Genomic DNA, 13,570 nt, shown 5'->3' on the forward strand with positions numbered 1-13,570 from the left:
TTCCAAGTCTGTTTGAGGAGAGGCCACAGCTCAGTCCTAGAGTACCTACTTTATACGCACAAGATCCCAAGTTCAATCCCCAGCATTTCCAGTTAGAAGAATTTGGTAATTGGTTGATATGCAACCCCTCCGCCTCAGATCAAGTTACAATCAAGTAGACAATTCTGGCCTTGATAGATCAAAGGTCTGACTCACTAGAAAGTACTTCCTGTGTTCATGTCCCATTGAAATGAGCTGCTTAGCATTGTAAATGGCAGTTGATTAATCATTATTCTGACTGCAGACTAAAATGATGATTGTCCAAAGACGGGGGGGAGGGTGTAGATTTTAAAGGGTTTTTTGTATTTAATAAATTAACCTCAACTTCTCATATAATGTGTAATGTGCCAAGTGTGATCCTCCATTAGAGGTAGTTATTGGCTTTGTTTGGCATCAGTACCATTGAGTGCAACTAAGGTCCCTTCCGCACATGCAGAATAATGTTCTTTCATAGGAACATAAGAATATAACAACTAGTCCATCTAGTCCAGCAATCCCTTCCGCACATGCAGAATAATGTTATTTCTTAAGAACATAAGAACTAGCTTGCTGGATCAGACCAGAGTCCATCTAGTCCAGCAATCCACTTTCACAATTGTTTGCACAATTGCTATTCCAGCTGCAATTGCTATTCTGGCTCTCCGATGCCATCGACGCTGTTGCTCCCCGGCGCCCTCTACGTCCCCGCGTGCGACGTGCTCCGTGGTATACAGAGGAGTTGCGCTGCATGAAGCGGGAACTTAGACGTCTAGAGCGAGTGTGGAGGAAAACTCGTGACGAAGCCGCGCGAACACCCTATAGGACGCTTATGAAAGCCTATGAGGTGGCGACGAAGGAAGTGAAGAGGGCTTTCTTCTCTTCCTCCCTCGCATCCGCTAGCTCTTGCCCAGCTCAACTGTTCCGCATAATTCGGTCACTGACCTCCTTATCGGAGAGATCTTCAAATTCTCAATTGACTATCAGCTGTGAGGCATTTATGAGCTTTTTTGCGGATAAGATTGCATCGCTCCGCCATGACCTCTCGTCCACATTAGCTACAATTAGTGAACTGGAGACTCCCTTGCCGTCTTCAGGCCCTTGTTTGGCCCAGTTCTCCCTGCTCTCTGAAGCCGCTGTCGACAGAGCCTTAGCTGCTGTTAGACCTACTACTTGTCCTCTAGATCCGTGCCCGTCCTGGCTTGTGAAAACCTGCCGGGCGGAGCTACGACCCCATCTGTTGAGTATAATCAACGGTTCCCTTGAGCAAGGAACCTTCCCGGATGGGTTGAAGGAGGCAGTGGTCCGCCCACTCTTAAAAAGACCATCATTAGATCCAAGTGATCTGGCCAATTACCGCCCCGTTTCGAATCTTTCGTTTCTGGGGAAGGTAATTGAGAGAGTGGTGTTGGAGCAGCTTCAAGGTTTTCTGGATGACGCATCGGCTTTTGACCCCTTCCAGTCCGGCTTCCGTGCTGGGCATGGGACGGAGACTGTTCTCGTCGCCGTCACAGACACACTCCGTATTCAGCTTGACCGAGGCGGATCAGCACTGCTGGTGTTGTTAGATCTCACCGCAGCGTTTGACGTGGTCGACCACGACCTTTTGACCCACCGCCTGGCTGCCTCTGGAGTGCGAGGCACTGTCCTTCAATGGATTGTCTCGTTTCTCCGGGGCCGGAGTCAGCAAGTGAGGTGCGGGGATCAAGCCTCCCGGAAGTGCCCGCTGCAATGCGGTGTACCCCAGGGGGCGCTATTATCCCCGCTGCTATTTAATATCTATATGTGACCCCTTGCTCAGCTGGTACGGAGTTTCGGGCTGGTCTGTCATCAGTACGCAGATGACACGCAGCTCGTTCTGTCGATGGAGGGGGGAGCAGCAGCCGCCCCTGTGGCTCTACAGCACTGTTTGGAGGCGGTCGCTGGTTGGTTGCGGCAGAGCAGGCTGAAACTGAATCCATCGAAGACGGAGATCCTCTGGCTCGGCCGTGAGGGGAGGGGAGGATCTTTCCAGCCGCCGGTGTGGGAGGGGGCCACTTTGGCATTGACCCCCTCCGTCCGCAGCCTGGGGGTCCACCTGGATTCGTCTCTGTCAATGGAGACCCAGGTGGCCCATACAACCCGGGCTGCTTTTTTCCATCTTTGTCAGGCCCAGCGGCTGGCACCCTTCCTCTCCCAAGCGGACCTAGCCACTGTGATCCACGCAACGGTCATCTCCAGATTAGACTATTGTAACTCGCTCTACGCGGGCCTTCCCTTGCGTTTGATCTGGAGACTAAAACTGGTCCAGCATGCAGCGGCGCGCCTGCTTGCAGGTAGCGCCACCTGGCCACATATTCAACCTATACTGCGCCAGCTGCACTGGCTTCCGGTGGAATTCCGGATCATCTTCAAGGTGCTGGTATTGACCTTTAAGGCCTTACGCGGCCTGGGACCATCGTATCTTCGAGACCGCATCACCCCATACGTCCCTGCACGGCCTCTCTGATCGGTTGAGGCCAATTTACTGGTGGTCCCTGGCCCCTCGGGCGATAATGGTTGGCTTCCACATCGGGCCAGAGCCTTTACGTGCTCTGGCCCCGCCTGGTGGAACGCCTTCCTCCATGTTGTCCGTCCCTGCGGGACTTGGGTGAGTTCCGCAGGGCCTGTAAGACAGAGCTGTTCCGCCGGGCCTTTGGAGGAACCGGCCGTTGATGGTGCCCCCGCCCTTGGCCCGACCCTGACATCTGGGCCAATTGTCATCTTAGACTCGCCATTCCTCCCTTTTGGAGAGGGAGGGAATTTTTAGATTAGACTATTGGATGCCTTCCAATAGTAGACTACTGAACGCCATCTATTTTACTGTAATTTATTATATTTGTTAGGAATGTTTTATGGTTGCCGCTGCTTTTAAATGTTTTAATTGCCTATATTGTTTTCTTTTCTGTTGTACACCGCCCAGAGCCCTCCGGGGATGGGGCGGTATAAAAGTTTAATAAATAAATAAATAAATAAATAAATAAAAAATAAAGTGCATTGAAAATGCATCATTCTGCATGTGCAGTTGGGGCCAGAGTATGTGAGAAGGGGAGTCAGGGTCAACATCGAGGCTGCCTGCCATTTCAGTTGTTATAGGCCTTATCTTCATGCAGTTGCCAGGGTTTGATCCTGAGCAAGTTTTAGTTGCCATCTAATTTTACAGAAGCTCTGTCACTGATCGTCTTTAATTTTTCATTGTATCATGTATACCCCACCGTTCTCCCAGAGTGGACCCAAGTGGTTTAAATTGTTCTACTCTTTCCTGATTTAACCTTCACAACAACCCTGTGAGACAGAGGCCTAGCTGAGCCAAACTGCGCCCGGTGCGCAGTCTATATTTTCCGCCCTCCTCATGCCCCCTTCGCGGTGCACCTCCTTCCCATACTTACCTTAGTTCCTTTCCTTTTTTTGGAACTTTTTCAGGCTGAAAAAAAGGCCTTTTCGCAGTTCAGGCTTAAACACGGCCTGATGGGAACTATACTTCCCAGGAGACCTTGTGAGCTCCAAGGTCTCCTGGGAACTGTAGTTCCTCAGGCCGTTTTTAGCCTGTACTGTGAACAGGCCTTTTTTCAGCCTGAAAAAGTTCCAAAAAAAGGAAAGGAACTAAGGTAAGTGTGGGAAGGGGGGTGAAGGGGTGCCGCAGGGGGAGGGGCCTAGGGGTGATTTTTCGTGCCTCCCAGGCAAGTGCACGGCGCACGCACACACACGCCCCGCTCACTTGTGGCTCTGCCACTGCTGTGAGATAAGTTAGTCACTGATCCAAGGTCACCCAGTAAGCTTCAAGCAGGGATTTAAACCAGGGTCTCTCAGATCCAAGCACTGCACCACACTCTCCAAGCACTGCACCACAGTGGACTTAGACATCAGGTTTACAGACTTTTTATTAGACGCTAACCCCTCTTTAGCTTGTCTACTCCTCCCTTCCTCCCCCATTGCTTTATTGATCAATCTCAGTTGCTTCTGTTCTTAACTTTTGTCTTAGGTGATTGTAGGTTTGATCTTGGGGGGTTTTGCCCCATTTTTTCCAAATGTGTATTTGTTATGCTGTGAACCACCTCAGGTTTGACTGCACAGAGGTGGAATGTAAATGAATTTTGTTTCAAGTATGTGTCAATTGTACAACTGAGAGACTGGAAACAAGCCACTGGTTTCTTATGAAGAATATCTGTAAAGAAGAAAAATGTGGTCAAAACTATTAACAAAAAGAGAAAGTTCTAATAATGCCTTCATGTCTGTTGGTCATTTTCAAGCCCAAAGATTTCTGAAACAACTCTTTGTTGTTTATTAATCCTTTCCAAGACCCTGTGAGGTGGAAAATGGTAATCGTTCTACAGATCAATAGGCATGATGAGGCCCAGAGATGCAGAGTTATTGTTGGTTCCTCTCAAGATTATTGAAATACACATTACAGTGATATATCAGGGTCTGTTCTCTCTGGCAGTTGCCCTTGATTTCTATTGTTGCCTGCCTTTCCCTGGAAAAACCTCGTAATGTAAGAGACGTGTTAGTTGTTGGCACTTGGAAAATTAGTTATGTCTCTCCCATAATGGGTTGCCTATTACAACTATATGTTCTCTTTTTCTTTTGCGAGTTGCCTCGAAAATTTATAAAATGTTTCCTACTGGCTCATCCAGCAAGGCTCTCAATCGGGCTAACTGTGGGTTTCTGAGGGGGTGCTTTCTGTTTCTCATTTTGACTTTTTCTTTTTTAGTTTGGATTTCCACCCTGGGAAGAGCAGTATTCCAAAATGCCAAAATAATGATTATTTTGGCAGTTTGTGTATAAATGTGTCTTTGTTTATAAGGAAAGGAAATGGAAGGTTTTGAAAGAGAAGATGTGCTTCTTATCCTTCTGATAGTTTTTCTTATCCTTCTGATAGCATTTCTAGTCTTGCCATTCACAAACTATGCAAAACTGGAGGGCATTTTTACAGAGGTAATGAGGCTTTATTATAACAGAATGGTTCAGGAAGAATGATTTAATCAAGGGAAAGAGACTTGAACTGTAGTCCTATGTATAGTATATAGCATCTATTGCTAGGTGCATTATCCTATTGTGTGACCTCTGCATTTTCTAATGTGCCATTTTCCTACTCAGACTTTGTTTCAGCTTTGTTTCAGATTTTTACTTTAAAGATTAAAATAATCTTTAATTCTAATTCTATTACATTGCTGATTGGATGTCTCATCCAATTGATTGCATTAATGTACACTGTAATTCACCTTGAGTCCCAGTGAGCAAAGCAGTCTATAAATAGTGTAAATAAATGGTGTTTGGCTGCTAGTGAAGTGTCCCTGCCATTTGGGACAGTACATCTATTGAACTCATCACTCACCCCTTTTCCTGTCTAAACATTCCTCCTGGCCTTTTCTTCTGCAGACATGGTGGTCTCAACTCAGAGTACGTGAAAGGTTGGTATGTAAAATAAGCATGTCCTAAACGTTTGTGGAATGGTCATACTGCAAATGTTCATATTTTAACTCATTCCACACCAAAATTCACTGACGTTCTGCCATTTTCAAGAGTAGGAAATGTGGCCATACACCATTATACTATTGTACAGCCCTTCCTTGACAATCACTGCTATGTGGATGAACCTGAGGAGTCCTCAGACTTCTTTCTGTCCCGCCCCTTCTTTGCAAGTGAACAACTAAGTAATTAATGTTTTCATTTTCTGTGAACCGAGATTTGTTGTTATCCAAATTATGGATGGCACTCGTCCAGACTGTAAGACAAAACAAGCCATTTTGTTTGCCAGTTTTGATGCAATAGTTCATTTCCGGGGGTTCGCTGTGCAGGCCCACATTGGATCTGCTCATGCATTGTGTAAAAATAACAATCTGTTTATTTGCTTTAGTGGTCCTCATAAGGGTCAAAAAGTTTCCAAACAAACATTGTCAAAATTGCTTACCAAGGGTATTACAAAAACATACAATCTTGCTAAGGTCCTTTGCCCCTTAGGAATCCATGGCCATTCCACTAGAGCACAGGCTGCTTCCGCTGATTGGGTGCCTATGTCAGCATTCTCAATATTTGCAAGGCTGCTACTTGGTCTTCCTTATCAACATTCATTTCTATGGATGTTGAGTCATAGAACAATGTGGCTGCTGGGAGAGCTGTGTTGCAAGCATAATTCAAATAGACTGCTTTATGCCCACTTCTGGGGTAATTAAACTTGCCACTCTCTCAATGTGGGCCTGCACAGTGAGCCCTTGAAATGAAATACAGTATTGCACTTACCTGTAACTGTCGTTCATTGAGTGAGTTCCTGTGCAGGCATACATCCCTCCCTCAAACCTCGCTGTGGACTGGCAGCCTTTCTTTGCACTTTGTGTGGTCATCTTTACTCCCACCGTGGCAACAGTGGAAGGACTGAGGGAAAGTGCACTCCTCCCCCTCTCATCATGTGATCTTAGGTGAGAAGACTTCCCACTGGTAGGCCATTTCCGCACGGCGATGATCGGGCTTGGGTCGGCGTATTCCACGCCGACCCAACCCCCCTGGGACCGTTCGCACGAATGGTCCCAGAAACAGCCGGGAAGACGGCGCCATGGGTCGCCGTCGCCCAGCCGACCTGCCGTGGCTGTGGCCATCCGGCGCGTTGCCGAGGCCTGGGGACACACACCCCTGCCCTGTGCGACTGCTCCAGCATCACAGGGCAGGGGGGCGTATCCCCAGGCCTCAGCGACGCACCGGACGGCCACAGACACGGTAGGTGAACAGTGAAGAGGGGGGAGGGAGGGCGCCTTGGAGCTGCTGCTGTTCACACAGCAGCGGCTCCAAGCCGCCATTTTCCGAAAACCTCGCTTCCCAAGCGAGGTTGGAAAACGGCGGCTTCGCGCCGGTCGGGCGGAGCGAGGGCTGCGTGGCTGCGCAGCAGCTGCACCCCCTGTGCGAATGGCTCCCTGGGGACGCCATTTTTGCCGTCCCCAGGGCGCCATATTCTGCCCGTGCGGAAGGGGCCGTAGAGAGAGAGTGAGTGCATTTCTAGTCAGCTAGCTGGCACAAAAGCTTTCTGTTCCAATGTGGCTGGCCTGTGCAAATGCACCGACCCAGTGGGGGTCTGCACAAGAACCTAGTCAATGAACTGCAGTTTCAGGTAAGTGCAACACTATATTTTCCTATTTGGTGGTAATAGAAATAACTAATTATCTCACCACCCTCTGGGTGAGCATGTTTGGGGGAAAGGAGGAGAGCACTTACACATAAGCAATAAGCTATGGTTTGTCTTCATATCTAAATAATCCCTTTTGAATGAACTTCTCAATTGTAATCTTACCATATATGTTCAGGAAAGTTTTATTTCTGTGAAACAGAGTTTGATATTAAATGTGCCAACGATTTAATTCACTTTATCTTTGTAGATAAGACACTCCAGGTGACTTGGGCATGTAAAGAAAGTACAATTTTTCCATGATTATTGTGAGAGTGGAATTTTTAAAAAAAACAGGTAGTTTGTAGCAATGAATTTTAGCATTCAGGAAATACAGATAATTTAGTACAAATTAAAAATTTCAAAGTGCTGTAATTCCAGTGTTTCCAGTGCTTTGCTACAAGCAAGATTGAACTGGACGTATGTAATGTTTTATGCTGGGAACTGTTCAATTGAGAAGCCCTGCTGACTAACCTGTTGGTTCATTTTGCAGGCACTGGTAGAAAACGTGTTTGCTTTGGATTGCCAGTTCATAGTGAAGTCATTGCATACGCTGTGATTTTAAAGAATCTGTAAAAACGTGTTTTGATGTTGCTACATGGCTAAATAGTTGTTTATGATTCTACTGATGTGAAAAAATAGTATTTTTAAAACTTTAAATCTTTTTTGCATAGAAGAAAAATGGGTGCCAAGAAAAAAATGAATACTTCACCAAAAAACTTTCTTAGCTGCTGTCAGTGCTAGTTGCTAAATGTTTGAAAAGTCTTGCATATAACATACCGTATGCATTTTTATCCCTGAGCTGTCTAGACTTGCGGGAAACGTGGCCTGGCCCAAATACAGTTCAGTCATCCAGAAATCATTTGGACACTTTATCATACAGGAGGCTGTTAGTCAGCCCATTTTTGTGTCCTCATAGAGAACTGCATTAAGAGCGAGACAAAGCGAGAAAAGAAATTGATTAGGATGGCAATCCTTACCACTTCCCTTTCCACACCTCCATCAACAACCCTACATACTTAGTCTGGTGAACTGAGGGAGGGGGATGGCAAGCTTTAATGGAGAGGCAATACTTTCTATTCACAAACTTTGCAACGCATGGTTTCCCAGATTGTGCTGTTTAAGTATCTATTTTCCATGAAAGAGGTACAAGATATAATTTGTTTTTCTGAGCAAGACAGATTGTCAGTTCCCCCCCCCCCCTAAAATATACTGCAGGTGTTTTGTACCAGATATAGCAAGATGTTTAACTTTGGACTGCAATCTGCAGATGGTTTTAGTGGTGTGTGTCTGAATTAATCTAGAGAATTCACACCCCAGCCAAAACTACAGAGGGGCACACTAAATATCCTTGCATTGTCTTGAAACCTGATGTGTATTTCAGCTTCAGGTATGGGTTGGGGTGGGTAGTATCCAGACAGTCAACTATAAAGACATTCTTATTGCCTATAACAATCTTTTTGAATCTGTTGAAAAGTAAGTGGCAGTTCCTAGATCAAGAAGTCCTTGGGTAGAATCGTGTCTCTCCTGTGAGTTAGCTTAGGGAGGCCACTGTAAGTCTCAGCCTCCTGTTTGTAGCATGTGGATGATGATGCTAACAGGGAGGTTGTAAGGGTTACAGTGAGATAATGGATGTAAATCACAGAAAACATCTGTATCAATGTTGAGATGTCAACCATATGTGGTACTGCAAGTGGTAGCAAATGGTTTCTCTACCTAATCTATTCAACACCTTGCACTCCTACCACTCTGTTCAACTAAGTTTGGAGACTATGATCATCCTAAGGAACATTTCTTCTATATGTGCCTCTTCTGCTAGTTAATAAGAAGAGAAAAAGGGGTTTGGATTTGTACCCCACTTTTCTCAATTGTCTCCAAGTGGCTTATAATCACTTTCCCTTCCCCTCCCCACAACAGACACTTTGTGAGGTAGGTAGAGCTGAGAGAGTTCTGAGAGAACTGTGTCTAGTTCAAGGTCACCCTGCAGGCTTCATGTGTAGGAGTGTGGAAACAAATTCAGTTCACTAGATAAGGGTCCACCGCTCATGTGGAGGAGTGGAAAATCAAATCCAGTTGACAAGATTAGAGTCTACCACTCTTAACCACACTACATCACATTACATCACACTAACTGTCTTAAACTATATATGTGACTGTAGTAAGCCTCTTATCAAAACCCATTTCTTCCTATTTGAGCCTCCCCACTGAAATGGGATAGAAATATTTACTGTCTTGGAAAACTCCGATAATTTCCTCCCTTCCCATGGTGCAGTGGTACACTAAGCAGGCCAATAATGTCAATTGCAGGACTTAGACATGTATAGACAACTACAGTGATGTTCAGCCCATTGTCACTGATTACTTGATTGTTCCTAAAATTAAAACAAACATGCATATATATGCCTTGTTCATACTGTTGTCATGGAAACTGGTAATCTTTTATATTTACTGCTGCTGGTAGTACACCTAAATATAAGCTGAAGTGGTTTAAGGCATGTGCACCTGTTATGAAAGAAGGTCTCCAGATGTGGCTGTTTCCTGCAAAAATATTTGGCAAAACTGCCCAAAACAATAAAACAGCATTCTTGTAACCTGTGATATTTACATCTTCGATCATTTTTAAATTTAAAAAGTGTGCATGCATTTTTTAAAGTAGTAGCAGCATCCTTCAGCTATGTATTAAGATTGCTTCTTTAGTTTTTCTTGGCTCTTCCAGTACATATTTTATAATTACTAAATTAATCTTCTCTTACCCACTTTGTAAAAAATCTGCATTCAACTGACTTCACGGAGTATTTGTGGGGCCAGACCATCTATTTTAAAATGATCAGAAAAAACTTGACCATATCCTCTTTCCATGGCGTGCAAAGCTTCCACCTTTCATAATCTTTACTGGATATTAAAGTCAGGCGAGCAGGCAGGCTGTGAGGTGCCAGGGTTTATGCTCCCAAATACCGGTAATGGCTGTTTATCACTTCTGCTTCTACTTTGAGGAAAAATGAGTATCTGTGTAAGCATTCAGGAGTGTGTATATTTGGCAGGCTTGTGTAAACACAATGCCAGCAGCTGTGCTTCTGCAAGACTAACGTAGCATGGACATGTGTGGCAGGCTGAGGTTTATGCCTTCCCTTCCAGTGGAAAATATCAGCCGCTTTCATTGGCAGCCTTTCAGTTAGTTGCATTGTCCTCCTTTATCATTTCATCACCACAGCTGCAAAACAATTTAGGCCGCTTGGTTTTCTGGGGAAATACAAAGTGAATCTAACTTTTGTGCATCTCTAATAGATTGATTTTTTTCCTGTGTGAAATCTGCTCCATTTTTTTTGTATTTGCATTTTGCTACCATCATATCCCAAACCAACATTCTGTATACAACTGCACTCTGTTTCTAATGCAGAAGTGGACTGATGGCTCATTTATTTCTATATTGTGTGAAATTTTTGTGTGTGTTTATAGTGCGAAATCTATATGACATACTTTGCATACAAACTATATTCTTCAGGCTTGCTGTGAGAAGAGATCCAACACTCTTATAAGGCTCAGTTCTTATCTGAATATATTGTTTTGTTTCAAAAGCTTACCTACATTGTTAAGAAAACACTAAAGTCCTATGAAATTTTTCCATAATTTTATTTATTACCCCACCATTTCCCTGATGGGTGCTTAAAACAACTTACAAAAACACCTAAAATATAATTTAAATGAACAACAATTTAAACAACAAATTATAAAATAAGACAGCAGACACAAGGTGACATTCTCAGCAGGTGCTGAATCTCATCGGACTGCTAGCCAGGAGCCAAGAACTCTTTGGCTCATGCCAAAAGGTATCCATACCTGTAAATAAGAAGAAGCTAAGGTAGATGTTACACACCTAGCAATATGTTCTTCAGAACTCACTTCCTTTGCTGATGATTCAAACATGGCTGCCATTTCTCTTTTCTTAAAAGCTTCTGAAGGTTTTTGTGTGTTTGATTTCTTAGGAAAGCAGCAGCAGCTTGAGGAAGAACAGCAGAACACATATGTCAAAGCGGACCATGACCTTCACCCATCAATTGGCCGATCAGTACAGCCTCCCACTGAAAAGCCTGGCGAGAGGAGGCTGGCTGAAATGAAAAAACTCTACGGAGTAGGTGCCAGCAAAATTCAAGCTATGGAGACCACCATGCAACTCAGCTTTGATAGGAACTGTGATAAAAAGCAGCCCAAGTACTGGCCAATTATTCCACTGAAATTCTGAGCTGTGTGTCTTGATCCCTTTTAGGAGACTCGGCTGCATACCTTGATGCTCAACCAAGCAGAAGGATTAACAGAATGGATCCACAGTCAACAAAAAGAGCCTTTTTTATTTTCCTTTCCTCTTTCCAATTCTACTTTGACAGCCAGCTTCCAGGATCCTTTCCAGCTCAACAGGAAGAGCTGAATTGCTCAATTGTACTGTAGGGAATACAGAAAATTTACTTTTTCTCAAAAATGTATATTTCAACTAATTGTAATGTTGACTTGCCTTGGCCTTACAAGAAATGGAATCACATTTGTTCTCACTTGGTTGTGCTAGAAAAAAAGGTTTAGTGTACACAAACTGTTGTTAATTGTTCGAAATTAAGTTGGAGTTTTTCATGCTTATACTACTGCTGCTATTAACATAACTTTTTTTAAAAATTGCCTCATGAGCCATATTTACTGATTCTCTTGAGACAGTTTGAAGTAGTTGGCAAAGCTATGGTGTATTCAATAATTGTTGTAGAGCTATTTTGCGTTATTCCTCATTTCTTTTAATAGTACAGGAAATTTTTCTTGAGGCTGAATTATGGCCTGTAAGGTTTCAGCTTAAACACACATTTTTTTCCACTTTGGCTTGTTCATCTTTGCCATGTAACTAGTTAATAAACATTTATTAGGTCAATATGGGTGTTTGAGTCATTGCCAAGCTGCATTATGCTGGGTAGAAAGTGTGCATTCATTTTTTTAAAAGCACAATACTGATTTCTTTAGGAGATGGTGGTGGGGAGGGGGCTCCTATGACTACTTCTCTGAAGAGCAACAAAAAGCACCCTGTGAAAACATTACATATCATAGATACTTGTGGTGGACTGTCAATTAATTTTGTGATCTCATGCTCCAAAATTTGTATGAATGCACTGGAACTGTTAGACTTCAATGCTTTCTATAGAAAATGTTTCCCCAAAAGCACCTGTTTTCAAATCAGAGCCTCGGTAGGCATACCTGCCAGATTGGACTTGCTTAAACATACATTTGGCAGTGTTCTATACAGATCATTAACATGTGGACCAGAAATAAGAGGGATGAGCCCCAGGGTCGTCCAGTCCCCTCTTTCAGAATGATGTCATTGTTGTTAGGACATGCAAATCATGCCTTAGAACCGTGGTGGCAAACCTTTGGCACTCCAGATGTTATGGACTACAATTCCCATCAGCCCCTGTCAGCATGGCCAATTGGTTACTGGCAGGGGCTGGGGGGAATTGTAGTCCATAACATCTGGAGTGCCAAAGGTTCCCCACCACTGCCTTAGAATGTATGAAGAAGCTGGAAAAGGCAATATCTACATATATATAAAAAGCTAACAGTGTTTTTGTTTATGATAGTATAACTCAGTAACTGCTGGGCCAATTCCTCTGAAAATTCCCAGCCACTATAGTCAGCCAGGTGAGAGTGTTTTTAGATGTTCACATACCTGAAATTTCACACCTGGCCCAGGTAAAACACCTTTTTCCTGGCGCACCATGGTGAAGGACATGCAGCTGCCTGTGTGTAACTGTCACCCTTACAATGTTCGTGCTGCTTGGAATGTTCACTCAGATGGCCAGATATGAGCAGTGAAAACAGTACATAAGCAGTAACTCGAGTGGAAGTGAAACACATACACACACACACGAGGGAGAGGGAAGGGTGGCATGCAAGGGAAGAGAGGGAGGGAGAGGAAAGGGATGGAGGGGGAGGCATGCAAGGGAAGAGAAGTGAGAGAGGGGAGAGAGTGAGGAGTGGCATGCAAGGGAGGGGAGGCAGGGGGCCCAGCATCTTGATATGACCCACCCACCCTAGCGGAGGGAAAGGGAAGGGAGGGAAGGGTGGCATGCAAGGGAAGAGAAGTGAGGGAGGGAAGAGAGTGAGGGGCGACATGCAAGGGACGGGAGGGAGGGGCCAGGCACCCTAGATTCCCTGAATACTGCCGTTACAGTTAAGAAAACCAAGCACGCATTACTCAGGAGTAAGCTCAATACAGCAACCATGACATACTTTGAATGGCTGCATCGCGCCCCTCAGAGGGTTTCCTCAGAAGCGACACCCATTGCCACCAACCAAACTTACTCCCAGGTAAAGGATCATGACCAGCCAGCGTAGCTGTGTGGGAGGGGTGCCTTT

The 13,570-nt window shown here is 44.6% G+C and overlaps 1 protein-coding gene across 2 annotated transcripts in view; it reads left to right on the forward strand.

The window, feature by feature from the left end:
• The window catches only part of GEMIN8 (gem nuclear organelle associated protein 8), a 53,213-nt gene extending 41,121 nt beyond the window's left edge, over positions 1-12,092 (forward strand). For both annotated transcript variants that reach the window (XM_048495239.1, XM_048495240.1), the window contains one exon: positions 11,170-12,092. In XM_048495239.1, the coding sequence (XP_048351196.1) occupies positions 11,170-11,426 (257 nt within the window). In that variant the 3' untranslated portion in view covers positions 11,427-12,092. The remainder of the gene's footprint in view (positions 1-11,169) is intronic.
• Positions 12,093-13,570: the final 1,478 nt, after the last annotated feature.

Source organism: Sphaerodactylus townsendi, linkage group LG04 (assembly GCF_021028975.2).
Source record: "Sphaerodactylus townsendi isolate TG3544 linkage group LG04, MPM_Stown_v2.3, whole genome shotgun sequence".
Taxonomy (NCBI): domain Eukaryota; kingdom Metazoa; phylum Chordata; class Lepidosauria; order Squamata; family Sphaerodactylidae; genus Sphaerodactylus; species Sphaerodactylus townsendi.